Source organism: Laccaria bicolor, genomic scaffold, assembly GCF_000143565.1.
Source record: "Laccaria bicolor S238N-H82 LACBIscaffold_2 genomic scaffold, whole genome shotgun sequence".
NCBI classification, from domain to species: Eukaryota; Fungi; Basidiomycota; class Agaricomycetes; order Agaricales; family Hydnangiaceae; genus Laccaria; species Laccaria bicolor.
In genome coordinates this window covers 1,068,683-1,083,781 of record NW_001889873.1, presented here as the reverse complement: position 1 = coordinate 1,083,781, position 15,099 = coordinate 1,068,683, and the positions used below count along the sequence as shown (strand labels likewise).

Here is a 15,099-nt window from a genome sequence, read left to right as displayed (position 1 = left end):
TCTAAAGAGGATACTTTCCGAACCCCCATTGGCCGTGCGCGCCCGAGTCACGATGTAACGATCCTGTTGCATGGCAAATGCGTGGTTGGTTGTACAGCAGCCTGGGACCCTTTTAAATCCCAGTTTCTCCTTCTGTTGGCTGCCTGCTTTCTCACATGTCAGACAACATCCCCCACCGTTTTTACCCTCTCGTGAATTATACAGCTTATGGCTTCCCTGCCCCAAGTTATTATGGTCAAGGCGAGTCTCGACCTCAAGCAATCTCGTAAACACCCACGACTAACTCAGGTTTTATTTTGGAATAGATCAGACCCAGTATAAATCTTTTACCCAAGACCCTCCAGCCAATGGCTACTCCGCCCCTAATAGCATACCCAGAAGCATGGCAGGCAAGGGCCATAGTGACGGATATTCCCAAAACAACATTTATTCGGTCTCACGCAGCCAAGGTGACATATTGACCCACGGTCGCCCAGATCACGATGTCTGGCAGGGAGAATTGGACGGTGGAGTGGCCTGGAAAAACTTCGCACCTTCTGTCAGATCGTTCAGATCGTCCGATAAACAGGCCCCCTTAATCCCTCCACCACCACCTCCTCACTCGCCGCCAAGTGAGTCCACTGGCTCGCCGTCCAATTCAAAATGGGTTGTCGGCTCTGAGGCGTTAGTCAAGGTCACCACAAAGCGCAGAAAAAAGCCTGCAATATATAAATGCAATTTCAACAATTGTAAGCGAGACTTTACGACAAAGGCCAACCAAAAGCGTGAGTATTGCGTAGCAGCTCACTTTATGGCGAACAATAACGACGTCGTTCACAGACCATAAAAATGCTCACCTAGGAATCAAGCCATACGGCTGTGTTCTCGGATGTGGGAAGGACTTTGGCGTTGGGCATGCGATGAAGCGACATCTCAAGACATGCGTTAAAAACGTATCCAAGCAGCCTTCTGACGACGTGCAACAGGGAGGCGTCGAGGAAAGTTTATACCCCATGTTACAAGTTTTCCCCTTGTCTACTCCTCACCCAGATTCGATGTGTTTTTCTGTTCAACTGGAGGTCACTTCCGACTGCCTGGGTCTAGATGAATACGACCTCACTTACAAGTGCCCCGACGACTTTTAGATCCCACCCCACCGACAAAAACAACCCCCTTCCCCGCTTCTTCCACCTTGCCCTGCTGCCCTCCCTTTCCCCAGCCCCCTTCCTTTCCCTCCCTCCCATCCTCTCCCCTTCCTTTTCCTCTTCCTTCCTTTCCTTTTCCTTCTCTCCTTCCCTTCCCTCCTCTTCCCTTCTTTACCCTTCCTTTCCCCTCCTCCCTCCTCCTCCTCACCCTCCTTTCCTTTCCCTCCGTCCCTCATATTTACCATCCCCTCTACATTACATCACATCAGGGACACATCTAGAACTTGTCTATTGGTCTACAGAGGGCTACCCAGTCTCTGTAGCTGCCAGTAGCTCCTAGTCGAACAGGTCGACAAGTCTTCTAGTAACACCCAACTACTTGATCTAACTAGATCTATGGAGCAAATAATGTTCCCTGATGTACAATCCCACATAAACTATGCTAACGGCCGCCGCTGCCAATTTTTCTCTCGCGGGTCGCATTTTCAAACTCACCCTTTCGGACTAACCGACCCCATGTATAGGTCAGACTCACGATCAGCGTATGTAAATTCCGGTATCATAGGGCCTGCCCAAATGGAATAAAAATTATAAAATGGAACAAAAAAAAAAAAATCAGAAATATTAGCAACGCCATGTCGTTTCGTGACGATATTTCGCGCCAAATATCTTTGTTGAGTTATGATAGAATTGAATACTAGGCGTAGAATCTATGACACCTATAAAACGCGAGGATTAGAGATGTAAAGCTGCGGGCACCTATGTAATTATAACAGTCACAAACAGCGCTCGCTACCCGCGGCCCCCCTGTGCGTCCAAGCGTGTCAACGTCAATGATAGAACACGAGTTAGAGCTTGAGATCGCGAGCAGGTTGTGAACCGTCCACGGCGGAGGCACCGAATACTTCCACGAACGACCTCCCGATTTCAGGAATCAAATCTTGAGTGACAACTCCCCTGCCCTCTTTGAAAAACGCGCGCCGACTGGCGGTGCGTGTCACCATACTTCCGCCTACCGCTGCGAGAAGAGGGACACGAGATGCCGCAATTTCACCATCACTTGACAAAGATGCAAATTAAGTCGACTTCAGTAAATGAAGAGTGCACGGAATGAAACTGACCCAAAGGCACCGTCTTCATAACATTTCCCCCAAGCCATAAACGTCCCCACACACCCACTTAAGATATCTCCCTGCCCACCGCACCTCTTGAGACCACCTGGGGTATCCACTTCGATTGTTTCCTTTGCCCTCTCGCGCTTCGCATCGGCGCTCGACAGCTGACTTGCCTCCAAGTCAGCCTCGCTTCCCGTTGTGTCAATCGAGATGATGTCCTTAGCTCCCTTCTCCAATACTGTCACCCCGCCTAGTAGTCGAGAGACTAAACCTGCGAGCTGATCGGCTGGGGTATTCGGGTCCGCGCCCACCTGTTCTTTCAAGCGCTTGAACTCGACGATATTTGGCGTGACAACGGCACGCCTGTAGCCTTTGATGATGGAAATATCTTTTCCGATCATGTAGAGAGCGTCGGCATCGAGAACGATGAACATGCCCTTCTCTCTGGCGAGGGATACTGCCAATTTGGCGTAATCTTGCATGTAGGCTTCACGGCCTAATCCCGGGCCCACGATGAGAACGTGCAGGCGGTCAAGAAGGGATTGAAGGGCCGGTTTGACTGTCTTTGGAGAGCTTCGAGGGTGGGAAGGTCAAGCAGAGGCAGTAACAGTTCAGAAAATTATATTTACGAATGCTCATCCAGGATAGGATGTACGATAAGGTCAGGGGAGTAGGATTTTATTGCACCTGCTGCCGTGGGCGAGCATATGACATGGGAGAGGTCCGCACCCTATTGACTCAGTTAAAGAGTGGGAAGGCTCGAAGGATATCGTGAAAAGTACAAATCGCAGGGCGGAGATCGCAGCGAAGAAGGGGGCACCTGTGTAGCTGGGATAGTTAGCATGGAGACTTGTAAGATAAAGACGATCGCAAATACTCGAGTGCTCCACCGAGGACGGCGACGCGACCTGACTGGCCCTTGTGAAGTGTACCGTCAAGCGGTGGTATAAGTCTCTTGATTTGATCCAAAATGATGCGAGAGACAGGCATGAGAAGTAGTAAGCAAGTAGTAAATACTACTAAGTATAAGGACCGTGAGGGCATGTCAGCATTGGAAAGTACGGCGATCATGTACATATGGCGATCTGTGTGGCGATCTGTATGGCCGGAAACGTGACATTAGGCACGTGATGTTCAAATATTAGTCTGCGTCGCGTCGCGTTTCACCATGCTCCTTATTGACCTAGTTGAGCAGCTTGAAGGCCATACTGTGCTTCAGAGGATCTCCCCACCGCCAAACATTCCAATTCTGACATTTTTTGAGGACCGTGACGAAGTAGTTCACCGGTGACTTGGCTTCCAATTATAAATTTAGAATTCAGACCCTAACTCACGTGCCCATAATCATGACGATCATTGTCCCAAAATAAACTGGGGCAAAAACAAAACCCTCCCTCACAACGACCGCTCCTGACAAAGGAAAGAAAAAAAAAATCCATCTTCAGCATGATCGAACGCGGCCATTGGCACTTTGACGCAAAAGGGAGGCCACTTGAGCGATATAGACGCGGTGGCACACCCTTTGTCAACTAGGAAACGCATGGCGGGGAATTGTGGCTTTCTGTGGACTCAAGGACAATGGTCGTCACTGGACACCAAAGGCAACAACATTTGAGTCTTCTGAACCTTTCTCCAATCGGAAGAGCGGGCCACGAGTGGCCATCAGGCCACCGGAAGCGCGATGACCCCAGGCCACCTTGGACGATATTTAAACAAGGACCGTGTTGATCAAGACGTCAACCACCTCCCTTCTCTTTCCCGTCCCCTATTTTTCTTCTCCCTTTCTCACTCCGATAACACCATGCTTTTTTTATCAACTTTGTTCTTGGCCTTACTTCCTCTCGGAGCGCTTGCAGGCAAGCACCAAGACAAATCTTTACGATCCCGCCACGCAAATCATGCTCGTACTCTTCATGTGCGGAACAATACAAAGACATTCGTACTGCAGGATATGTATACCGGACAATCGTTTCTGAAGTGCGTATCTCAATCCCGACAGTCTGACATCATAACTAATCTGTGCCTTCTAGTGATTGGGATTTCTTCTCCGATCCTGACCCCACTCATGGCAGCGTCAACTTCCAGACGAAAGATCAGGCGATAGCGAAAAATCTGGCCTTCGTTCAATCCGACGGCACTACCGTCTTGGCTGTCGACGATACCTCCGCGCTGCCCCCGAACTCCAACCGTGACTCGTGAGTGGGCATAACAGAGTTTTATCTCTTGTGTTAATTCCGTTATCAGTATTCGGATAACCTCGAAGAAAACATACAACGGTGGTCTCTTCATTGCCGATTTCTGGGCAATGCCTCACGGGTGCAGCGTCTGGCCGGCATATTGGTCAGTTGGGCCTAACTGGCCGAGCGCAGGTAAGTTCACATTTTACGACTATTTTTAAGAACCTTTTTTGAACGCAATCTAAGGTGAAATCGACGTCTTGGAGGGTGTTCATAACCAACCAACCAATCAATATACTCTGCACACTGGACCTGGCTGCACACTCAATAGCGACAACAACCGTGTTTCTGCCAACGCTATCAGCTCCCAATGCGCTAGTAGCGGCGACAACAACAATGGCTGCGCCTTCATCGACACCGACACTAGGTCGTACGGGAAACCATTCAACATGATTGGAGGGGGAGTTTACGCGCATTTGTGGAACAGCGAAGGGATTAAGATGTGGCACTTTGCGCGAGGCGAAATTCCTGCGGACATTAACGCGAAACAACCCAACCCTGCTAGCTGGCCAACACCCGCCGCCTTCTGGTCAGCGAAGTCATGTAATATGAACGGCTTCCATGACCATCAGTTAGTAATCGACACGACGCTTTGCGGAGATTTCGCTGGAGCTACCTACGCTAGCGCTGGATGTCCTGGGACGTGTGGAGGTGCTGTCCAGAACCCCGCTAACTTTCGTTGTGAGTTGTCTCTTTCACCCTAAGATTTTATGACTAAACGGATCGTATAGTTGCTAAATGGAAGATAAACTACATCGCTACTTATCAATGAAGTATTGCAGGTTGGATTAGTATGCTTGATGACTCGCTTTTTAGATGATTTAGTGCATTCCCTTACAATATCCTTGCTTTTGCGAGAAGCCACTCTTTTATCATAGCACATTTATAAATGTTTTCGTGCATTGTACACTACATACATACATACCTATTGAAGCGTATATCTGCAACGTTAATCTGCAGCGAGGTGCAGCGCCTTTACGACGACGGACTTAGCCGAGCTCTTCTGAGTTTGGGCACCGCACTGGTTCCGTTATCACCATGAATTCTCAGCCACAAAACCCGGCTTCCGACAACGGCTCGTCAGCGTGGCCGAGAAGAGCTTCCAAAGTACGTCGATAAGGTCTTCATGGTCCAAGCATCGTTGATTCTACAAAATATGACAGGCTTGTGCGAGTTGCAGGTGCGCTACTTGTAGCGATGGTCTCCATTTCTCCACTGAGCCCATCATAGGCGTGATAAGATTAGGTGCGATGGTGCAAGGTGCGGTTGCGAATTTCTTAATCTTACAGCCGTTTTGATACTTCCGTTAGACCATGTAGTGGTTGTATCAAGAGAGGATACGGATCAGATCAGTGCAAAGACGGCTGCGAACCCTGTCGACGCGCTCGCGTTCGGTGTGAAGACGGCAAGCCTTGTCAGCGATGCAGACAACTTCATATCGAATGTACGGAGGAATCTACCATCGCTCTTCCTCGGCAAGAAGTGGCTACATCAACGATTTCATCTCGGATCGTTCGTGGTGGCTCCGACAGAGCGAAACTCGCATGTGCAAACTGCCGGAGAGACAACAAAAAGGTGATGCCTTTCCCTGGTATGAACCTTGTTTGCTCGCTTAGCTCGACATGAACGATCAGTGCGATGATCAACGCCCGTGCTCAAGATGTATCGCCCGCTCCGAAGAATGTATCCACGTCACACGAGGGCCGAAACTCGTTAAGCTACGTTGCGAGGGGTGCAGAGCGGATAACAAGCGGTGCGAGGATTCCAGACCTTGTAAATTTTGCGTGGAAGGCGAGAAGGAATGTATTGCTGTTCCTCGGAAGGGAAGGGGGCATGGAACCCGTGTTAAAGCCGTGAGTGGTCTGCTTTTGCAAGTGCAATGGTCTCGATTGGCTTATTCTCCACTTTTCAAGGCATGTATAAGTTGCAGGTACGTCGACACTTCCTACCATAATGAATATTAAATTTATCGCGACGTTGAAAGGCACGATAAGATACGCTGCGATGGGGTTAGGTGTGTTATGATTTAGTTCTTGTTTAACAAATTCTCACAAAAAGAGCGTAGACCTTGTAGTTCCTGCGTAAGGAAAGGGTGCGAGTGCATCGAGCGTGCATGTAAAACATGTTCACGGGATGGCAAAGGCTCTGAATGTACTCATCGGAAACCAGGGATACCTGACGCAGGAGGTACGTGAATCGGCGACGGTCCTCGACGATTTCTTTGCTAAGTGTTTACACAGAGATGGTGCTTGATATGTCTACCGTAAAGCAGGTAGCACCGTCATGTTCATTCGCCCCTCCTCCACCCTCCCATCATCAACTTCACCTTCAGCCACCTCCAATGTCAATGTATTCCGCCTCTTCGCCTCCTGTGTCTCATCACTACATGTCACATTATTACTACCCACAGCAGCAGCAAGAAATTAGGCCGCCGTTTTCCGGAATGTCATACATACCTGACCACCGTCCAAACTTTTATCCTGCCATGGACGCGAATGCAATCGATAGTTTCCAAACCACACTTCATATGACAAATTCTGCATGATGACTGCCACGACTCTATTATGATGATTTTTCCCATTCCTATCGTAGCGTTATACTAGTTAATTTTTTGATACGTACCTTATAATATAAATTGTACTTGAGAGCTCTTGAGATAAATGTGTTCAAGACGTGTTTGTGATTGATTTTTGTGACAAGTTGGCACTTTCCTCTTGCTTTCCTGACTCCGACGCGTCTGTGGACAGAGGCCTCGATATACCCCCAACGTTCTTCAACACGCGCTCCTTTTTATTTCCTACCATACACTTAAATTCCTTATCCACCTGACTCTCAATCCAATGGACAGCTCTCCTTCATCTCCGGAAAGGTCTACTTCTTGCTTTGCTTTGTCGCGTCACGGTAACCGATGTACTATAGGCCACCGGTAAAAGTTACCTATTTGGAACGGCCAAAGGTAAGCCACTATTCCTCTTTGCCTTTGTGTTGTTCTTACGAACATAGGGAAGGAGAAGTGTTCCCGATACTACAGGGTATGCGAGTTTGTCACCTTGTCAACCATCCCAGACTTACAAGTTACCCCTGCCAGCGACCCAGAAACTGATTTCACTGGCAATCAGCGTGAAGCAGGCGCATCCCATAAGCCCCTCTTCAAGGTTCGTTTGGTTGTTGAGATGAAATATTTCTCATTTCCTACCTAGGCACCGGAGGGCAAAATGAAAAAGATAGACTTTAGGGATATCAAGTGCGTACCTTTTAAATTTGTGTTTGGGCAAGTAGCTTAACGCTGGCACGTACGTAGACTCCCTGGACCCTCTCCTAAGCGCGTTCGACGCGACTCTGAGGAGCCTGAGGGACCCAAGTCAGTTCAGGCGAACAATCACACACACAAACGTTCCTCCTCGTCGACCACCTCACTGAACCGCGTCATTCAGCAAGTCGCAGCGTCTCCTTCTACCAACAAGAAGCGATCCGCTCTTGGGTCGGAAAACGCGAAATCTCTTTCTAGGGCGTATGTAAATCGAACACTCTCAACATGTTTCATCAGCTCATTGTTCTACTCATAGGTCGGTGGCTTCCCTCGCTGCAGAAGACAATATATCCGTCACGGACTCACTGGCAGATTCAGTGGCGGAGTCGATCCGTGGCACAACTCGAATCCGGCGAACTGAGGCGGAACGTCGCCAATATTTTGAGAATCAACCGGAATGCGCGAACATATCTCCCTACGAGGTTACATGTACCAGATGCGACAAAGTTCTCAAGCTTGACCGTAGAAGACCCTACCATGTCCAGCGCTGGGAAAAACACAGGCTTACCTGCGATCTCAAACCACTCAGGTATTTAAAAACCCGTAAGCTTGTTAGATCATAATTGACGTTTCTCAGGAACTCAAATGAGGCGGGACCGTCAAAAGGAGGAATCTCGGACTCATTATCTGAGATAACAACAGGCAGCCCTGTGGAACAAGTGTATGCTTTTGCGTTCCCAATGGAAAACGCCATTCTGATCTGTATCACAGGCCCAGCAGCCGCGTCGCCGCTGCAGAACGGAAATTGCGCCTTGTTAATGATCCACAAGCGAAATCATACCAAGCACATGATGTAGAATGCGCCGTCTGTGGCGTCAGAGTCAATCTGAAAGGCGACGGGCAATACAATCTGACAAGTTGGGAGGAGCATAAAGATCGCTGCAAATAGTAAGCAGATCCTCGATCACACCTCCAGCTGTGTTTGATATTGACTTTGGCAAGTTCTCCGTTACCTGGAACGGAAAACGTCATCCCTTTCCCTATTAAATCAACAGAGCCATCACCATCGACTTTGGTTGACGCCGCATTTCGTGCGACAGGTAGAGAAAGTTCTCCGTCAAACTTACACGGTGTCAAAAGGCCACGAGAAGAACCGGCACTTGTTCCCGACGAGGATTTGAGGCCCCACAATCGTCCGCGACATGACACCTACGCGCCTCCTCAGGAGGAGGCGCCTACCGCCATGGGTTGGTTCTTGCTCCCTGTAAAGGCCTTCATACGCGGGTTCCGGGAGAGTTTGAAGGGTGATTCTTCATGATGTCTTCGATATTCCTTGGTTGTACACTTCTTTATCAGAGTTCTCGGTTTTCTCTAATTTCAACAGCTCCAACTAATAAATTTTGAATTACATGGTTGGATTGGCTCTTAAACCTCATCGATCATCCACCTGTTTTGCAAGAAATATTCGTATCCCCACTGCTCTACGGGCTGGTATGAGTAAATCGTCAAAAATCGCACAACCACGCTACGCATTATGCTACTGCACTGCGCCCAAGGAAAGATTGATATCTTTGAGCCAAAGGGTGAAGCTAAGTTGAAAGAAGCTGTTGCGTGACTGTATATTTATTCCATATTTTTCCCTTGTTCCTCAGATAGATGACAAGTTGTATAATCCAACCGGACACTCTGCCTCCCTTTTGTAAGGGTTTTATCCAAGTCAGCGCTCCATGTGTATGATATGAAGCCAAGACGTCGGCATCATGGGGCTAAAACGGGAACGAGATTAGTGACCGTTCAAAACGGATGATGCCGACAACTGCGCTTCGAAAATACATAGACTTTAAAGGCTGCTCTTTATACCCTGCAGCCCCACGCCTACCCTGAAACATACCGCGCATTCCTTCCAATGAGAACAAATTCAGTTGCCGCTGATTATCGATGAAATTTTACTTCAGCGAACGCACAAAGAGGTACAGCTTTGAAAGAACTCGGATCTCATCGTGATGTCTTTGTCAAATATTCTACCAATCTCCACAGGAATTCTCTTATCGAGTCAAGTAAGAGGTAACGTCGATCCCGCGTTTTGTCTTTTACCCAGCGCCCATCACTCCACCCCCATCTCACTGATCCCCCCGTAAGTGGCTCAATGATCTTTTTATAAAACAGCGACCGAACTGACCTATTCCAATGGCCGACACAGATAGCTTGTCCTCACAAGTCCAAAGGTTCGTTTCCACTTGTAACGCTATCCTGTGGCTTGAGATTGTTGAAAAAATTGGATCTTTAGTCGATTAGGAATGTCTCCAAGTCCCGCAGAAAAGGCCAGGGAAACTAAGCTCCGAGAAGACCCATTAGCGATTGTACTCAGCCCCACCTACGTCGAATGCAAACGCTGCGGGAAGCAAATTAAACTATCGGCGAAAAGCGCGTTTGACCCCCTTCACTGGCGCACTCATCGGGCGCGGTGTCTCAAGACACGCCACACAAAGACGACTATGAGGATTGATACAGCAATCAAAGCACAAGCGGTAAGAATCCCCCCAACTTCTTGGCGATAAATTTTCATTGGCGAACCTGCCTTTATTTCAAATAGCCCACCCTCCCCCTGCCATCCCCGTCCCTGGGCGCACGGCCTTTCGTTCACAGTCATAATAACGATTCAGACGGAAGCACTGAACCCTCCTCATCCCCGCTATCATTTGTTGCATCTACGCTTCCTCCACCTTATCAACCCGACGTTGTGACCAGCGATTGTTTGTGGCGTCCGAATCCAGTACAGCCAGCTCCTACTACACCCCCCACTCAAGGCTGGCAAGCTTCGACATGCGTACAGTTGAAGGGATCCACCATCGACTCGGCAACCACTCGTGAACTCGAAAATAAATTATTCAATCCTGATCCCAACGAAACGATGGAAGAGAAGATGCACCGCGAGGCTGCGCTTTCCCTCTCTCTCCTATCAAGATCCCCTTAAACAAGGTGTTCAAGGATCTCTGTAAAGTTTCTGATTCCTTTCCGTCACCCATGTTTTCCGTGTTTTGGCTTTGCCCATGTATACCTTCATACATACCTCGGTCTTGGTACCCTACACACCCTAATGTTTCTTGGCCTGTGTATTTTTAGATTTCAAGTTTCTACGCCTTGTTTGTGGTCTATGTGCAGTGTATCATACTACAGATTTCTTGAATGGGCATGAACCACAAGCTTTTCGGCTAGTACATTAACTGGGTTATCCTGCCGCTCTCGGAGCCGAGTCACCACCATCAGGAGGAAAATTGCTGTGAGGCATCGAGGCAAGTACGAGCTCGTGCATCGCCTTTTCGCCGCTGATAGAAGACGGAAATCGATGATTAGAATCGGTTCCCCAATTATGAGGGAGATAAGGTCACAAGGATACGAACATGATCTCCTTGGCGACTTCTCTGAGGACGACGCCACTAGCGATATTGAGTTTTTGTATTTCCTGTATACCGTCCGCCCTTGTGGGTCCAATGTTCAAAAGCATTACTGGCTTCTTCAACTCTAACGCATGTTTAACCAACCTGCAGATGATTGTTTGATTCAGCCAAAGAATCGATGAGTGAGGTTACCTACCTGAAAGCGGAGTAGGTCGCCAATGTTGTGCCGATTAACAGCAATTGATCACATCTTTCTACTTCGCGAAAACTGGAAGAAAACATTTTAAGACCAAACAGCAGTGATTTTGAAAGCCATACGAGCGCTCTTTGACATTTTGTGGTATTGACTCCCCGAAAAATATAACCTCTGGTTTGTGCTTGGAATGCTTCATGTCAGATTACAGAAGAGAGGAAAAAGTGGAACGGCTCACGATAGCATTTCTGCGGTTTTCGAGCAAGCAGGTTGAACAATCTGGAACGTGAAAGTCGCTGTACGAGATCCCGAGATGTTCAATCGCCACCTAGCAGACATTCAGACATAGATAAACTTATACATGCAAAAAGAACCAGACATCGCCATCTGGATTCGATATTGGTCGAGTTCCTGACATCATCAATTCTTGTGCATACGCGTCCCATTGGGGGTTCGCCGCAGAGAGGAAATCTTGAAAAAGGTCTCGATGAATCGTGTGCCCCTTGTTGCAGCTTACTCGCTTTGACGCAATGAGTCCGACGTCATATAAAGCGGATGAGAGTATATACATGTAGAGTCCCATGCAATTCCAGGATTGCGTCGCGTGCGTGTGCTGGGTTCCATTTATGTGGGGCAACTTGTTGAAGGGCTTTCTGGTGTAACCCGTCGACGTTCTTTCAAACACTTTCAAAAAGGAAGACCAAAGATAAAACCAGAAAGCATTTAATTTCACCTGAGTGATAATATTCGGGACGACCGAGGCGTGCTGTAATGCTGCTAGGGAAATATGTGATACGTTCGGTACTGCGTTTTTGACTGGGGGGTAGCCAAGATACGAGCGAAGCCTTGACATAGTTGAGCATATTGAGCTTCAAAATTGAGTATGAGAATGCATATAGACCAATATCTTTGCCTGGCAAGATGGAGAAAGCTTGAACGTTATCCATCAACTTGATGACGACCTGAGAGTCAGTACCTGAATCTGTGGCCTTTATCGGTCTCGTCTATGAGTTCGTGGTAAAATATCGGCCTTTCCGACACTCAGTCGACGTGTTCAATGTGACGGCAAGATTGCGCGACCCACTGGAAATTAGGGTTCATGTATCGGCCATCTTGACCTCGATAGGCTTTGATTCCAGAATCTACGCTCACACCAGCGCCTGTGAGCACCGTGGTCGCTCCTCCTCTTAGAAAATCGGTGAGACGCTTGATTGCCTCTGGTAGAGTAACGTTGGGAATGGGCTTAGCGGTATGGGGGATAGTAGGAATGGAGACGCGCATGTGACCGTTCTGGGTAAGCTTCTCCGAGAACCGAGTCTGAAGTTCGACATGAACAGCCCATCCGTCCTACACACACCAGGCTTTGCCCACTATGCCTTGGCCTGGTCGCCATTCCACACGACCCGGCTAGCTCTAGCATCGTCAGCAAATTTCGGATTAGTCGGGAATGGGCGACTGCATCTTGTTTCTGCCAATCCCGGTCCTGGTGGCTTGCCGAGTTTGACGCTGGACAAACAGTGAGGTGCTCCATCCGTGACTTCTGTCGTCCAGCTGAATCTCCAAGGCGTCAGTTACGAAACGCAGGACGGTCTTTACGACGTCGCTTGGTCTGAAGTTCACGAGAACCAACTAGTAACGGCTTCTGGAGATGGCTCATTACGATTGTGGGATGTGATGCTCAATGTACGTTCTTGGTTGTTACATTGGCAATTTATGACGACCTTACCACGATCTTAGGACTTGCCAATTCGTGCATGGCAAGAGCACACACAAGAGGTTTTTTCTGTCGATTGGTCAAATATTAAAAAAGACACATTCGCTTCATCATCTTGGGATGGAACGATAAAACTTGTGGGTTGATTACCTTTTGTGATTAATTCCCCTCCTTGACCGCAACTCAGTGGATGCCCGACCGTCCACGTTCCATTACGACTGTGCAAGCGCATCACTCATGCGTTTATCAAGCCCTCTTCTCCCCTCACCAGCCAGATATCCTAGCTTCGTGTTCCACCGACGGGACTCTGAAGTTGTTTGACCTTCGCACTCCTTCATACCTAACTACTGGTCCAAATACAAACACATTTGTCAATCCACTTTCCGCCGCGGCTCTTACGATTCCTGCGTCAGGCACGGAAATCCTCTCCCTAGACTGGAACAAATATCGGCCAATGGTTTTAGCCAGCGCAGGTGTTGACAAACTTGTAAAAGTCTGGGACTGTCGTATGGTCAAACTCGGCGAAACACCTCAGGTCGGGGGAATTTGCGAGACGCAGCTGCCTGGCCATGAATACGCCGTCAGGAAGGTGCAATGGAGCCCCCATCGTGCAGATGTTCTTGCAACCGCAAGTTACGACATGACTTGTCGAGTGTATGTCTTCCACGATTCCACATGAGCTTTGCCTTATTAATAATCTTCCAGTTGGACAACAACCCCAGCGCCAGGGCGCGGCCAACTCCTGTATATCCATGACCCTCACACGGAATTTGTGGTCGGCTGTGCTTGGTCCATCTTTGAAGAAGGCATTCTAGCAAGTTGTGGATGGGATAGTAGATTGAACGTGTTCCGAGTGTAAAGTTAGTGAGATATTATGTTTCCCGAAGTTAGCCCAACCCGTGGATACCAAATAGTGAAGTATCGGCGATAACGGCAGATAACACTGTTGGACTTACACCCTTTACCAACTTCAGTGGTGCTCAGGTTTGTTTCGTTGATACCTGAGAAAGGACTCGGCTGACCGTGGGCTCGCCAGAGTCGGGCCCATTTATGGACGCCGGGGACGATCCGGAAGACATATTGCTCGATTCGCTCCAGACGCTTTACGACCTCCAGCCGATAACTCTATCTTCACCTGGTTCACTCTTCACGTACAAATACTCTGGTTCTGGTTCCTCTTTCGTGATTACACTCCAGACCCCCGATACCCACGCCGCCAACTGGGCTCTGCACGCATCATCTATTTGGGTATCGTCGATTTATCTGGCAGATCACTGGGACGAAATCGGCCTCGAGAGTCATATCAAGGAACTACCAATCAACGAGACCCTGAGGGTGCTTGAATTGGGGGCTTCTGCTGGTCTTCCTAGCATTTTGATTGCAAAGTTGTTTCCAGAAAGAGTCCTTGTTACAGCGAGCGATTATCCTGACGAGGAATTGATCAAAACGTTAGCAGGAAACATCGAGCGCAACGGCGTCAGTCCCCGATGCCGGGCGGTCCCATATGCATGGGGCTCCGACGTGTCGAGTCTTCATTCCACAGATGACGGCGGATTTGACGTGATTCTAGCTGCAGATACCCTTTGGAACCCAGATCTGCATTCCATTTTCATCGATACCCTAAAGATGGCCCTCAAAAAATCGGTTTCGTCCCGTATCCATCTGGTAGCAGGGCTACATACGGGACGTTACACTATTCAGTCATTCCTTGCATCAGCGCAGACTGCTGGGTTTGTGATCGAGAGTGTCGTTGAAAACGAGGTTTCCGGTTCAGCGACGAGGAGGTGGCGTGTTACAGGTGACGACGACGAAAATGAAAGAAGGCGCTGGGTTGTCAGGGCAAAATTAAAGTTGGGAACTGTAACAAAGTAATCAAAAAGAGACGGCGGTAGATCTGACTTGAGAACAAGAACTATATTTAGTTTGAGTGAAACATGGATAGCCTTGGCAGTGCCCTAACTGGTAATATACATGCTAAATACAGACATTGATCGCTTAAACTTGGCTCGACTCTGGAACTGATACAACAGTGCACTACATATCCGTAACAATCAAAACATTGAGATCA

General features: G+C 48.5%; 8 protein-coding genes across 8 annotated transcripts; 6 read left to right on the top strand and 2 right to left on the bottom strand.

Moving 5' to 3' along the window:
• Nucleotides 1-382: 382 nt before the first annotated feature.
• On the top strand, nt 383-1,124 carry LACBIDRAFT_321741 (uncharacterized protein; the record flags this gene model as incomplete). The annotated part of the gene is made up of 2 exons (XM_001875112.1): nt 383-764; nt 820-1,124. 2 exons carry the CDS (start codon nt 383-385, stop codon nt 1,122-1,124), a joined length of 687 nt encoding a protein of 228 aa, XP_001875147.1.
• Nucleotides 1,125-1,763: 639 nt separating this feature from the next.
• LACBIDRAFT_187613 (uncharacterized protein) lies at nt 1,764-3,229 on the bottom strand (the record flags this gene model as incomplete). Its single annotated transcript, XM_001874524.1, has 6 exons — nt 1,764-2,183; nt 2,246-2,374; nt 2,402-2,812; nt 2,869-2,969; nt 3,022-3,067; nt 3,117-3,229. The coding sequence occupies 6 exons, from the start codon at nt 3,227-3,229 to the stop codon at nt 1,973-1,975; spliced, it is 1,011 nt and encodes a 336-aa protein (XP_001874559.1). The 3' UTR covers nt 1,764-1,972.
• An 811-nt stretch (nt 3,230-4,040) lies between these two features.
• Nucleotides 4,041-5,444, top strand: LACBIDRAFT_187709 (glycoside hydrolase family 16 protein; the record flags this gene model as incomplete). The annotated part of the gene is made up of 5 exons (XM_001875111.1): nt 4,041-4,216; nt 4,270-4,434; nt 4,484-4,608; nt 4,663-5,157; nt 5,208-5,444. The coding sequence occupies 5 exons, from the start codon at nt 4,041-4,043 to the stop codon at nt 5,246-5,248; spliced, it is 1,002 nt and encodes a 333-aa protein (XP_001875146.1). The 3' UTR covers nt 5,249-5,444.
• Nucleotides 5,445-5,514: 70 nt separating this feature from the next.
• Nucleotides 5,515-9,140, top strand: LACBIDRAFT_292035 (uncharacterized protein). The gene is made up of 16 exons (XM_001875110.1): nt 5,515-5,583; nt 5,640-5,656; nt 5,707-5,721; nt 5,830-6,051; nt 6,111-6,329; nt 6,390-6,406; nt 6,461-6,490; nt 6,542-6,663; nt 7,396-7,432; nt 7,480-7,631; nt 7,677-7,720; nt 7,778-7,987; nt 8,043-8,329; nt 8,429-8,447; nt 8,498-8,674; nt 8,729-9,140. Exons 8-16 carry the CDS (start codon nt 6,610-6,612, stop codon nt 9,042-9,044), a joined length of 1,296 nt encoding a protein of 431 aa, XP_001875145.1. The 5' UTR covers nt 5,515-5,583; nt 5,640-5,656; nt 5,707-5,721; nt 5,830-6,051; nt 6,111-6,329; nt 6,390-6,406; nt 6,461-6,490; nt 6,542-6,609; the 3' UTR covers nt 9,045-9,140.
• Nucleotides 9,141-10,023: 883 nt separating this feature from the next.
• Nucleotides 10,024-10,700, top strand: LACBIDRAFT_305334 (uncharacterized protein; the record flags this gene model as incomplete). Its single annotated transcript, XM_001875109.1, has 2 exons — nt 10,024-10,254; nt 10,320-10,700. The coding sequence occupies 2 exons, from the start codon at nt 10,024-10,026 to the stop codon at nt 10,698-10,700; spliced, it is 612 nt and encodes a 203-aa protein (XP_001875144.1).
• Nucleotides 10,701-11,111: 411 nt separating this feature from the next.
• LACBIDRAFT_244755 (uncharacterized protein) lies at nt 11,112-12,598 on the bottom strand (the record flags this gene model as incomplete). The annotated part of the gene is made up of 10 exons (XM_001874523.1): nt 11,112-11,268; nt 11,321-11,392; nt 11,443-11,501; nt 11,556-11,645; nt 11,697-11,837; nt 11,887-11,991; nt 12,051-12,162; nt 12,219-12,230; nt 12,294-12,347; nt 12,402-12,598. 10 exons carry the CDS (start codon nt 12,596-12,598, stop codon nt 11,112-11,114), a joined length of 999 nt encoding a protein of 332 aa, XP_001874558.1.
• Nucleotides 12,599-12,646: 48 nt separating this feature from the next.
• LACBIDRAFT_187545 (uncharacterized protein) lies at nt 12,647-13,915 on the top strand (the record flags this gene model as incomplete). The annotated part of the gene is given in 6 exon segments (XM_001875108.1): nt 12,647-12,815; nt 12,882-13,000; nt 13,055-13,168; nt 13,219-13,566; nt 13,585-13,685; nt 13,737-13,915. The coding sequence occupies 6 exon segments, from the start codon at nt 12,647-12,649 to the stop codon at nt 13,888-13,890; spliced, it is 1,005 nt and encodes a 334-aa protein (XP_001875143.1). The 3' UTR covers nt 13,891-13,915.
• Nucleotides 13,916-14,081: 166 nt separating this feature from the next.
• On the top strand, nt 14,082-14,903 carry LACBIDRAFT_305330 (uncharacterized protein; the record flags this gene model as incomplete). Its single annotated transcript, XM_001875107.1, has 1 exon — nt 14,082-14,903. One exon carries the CDS (start codon nt 14,082-14,084, stop codon nt 14,901-14,903), a length of 822 nt encoding a protein of 273 aa, XP_001875142.1.
• Nucleotides 14,904-15,099: the final 196 nt, after the last annotated feature.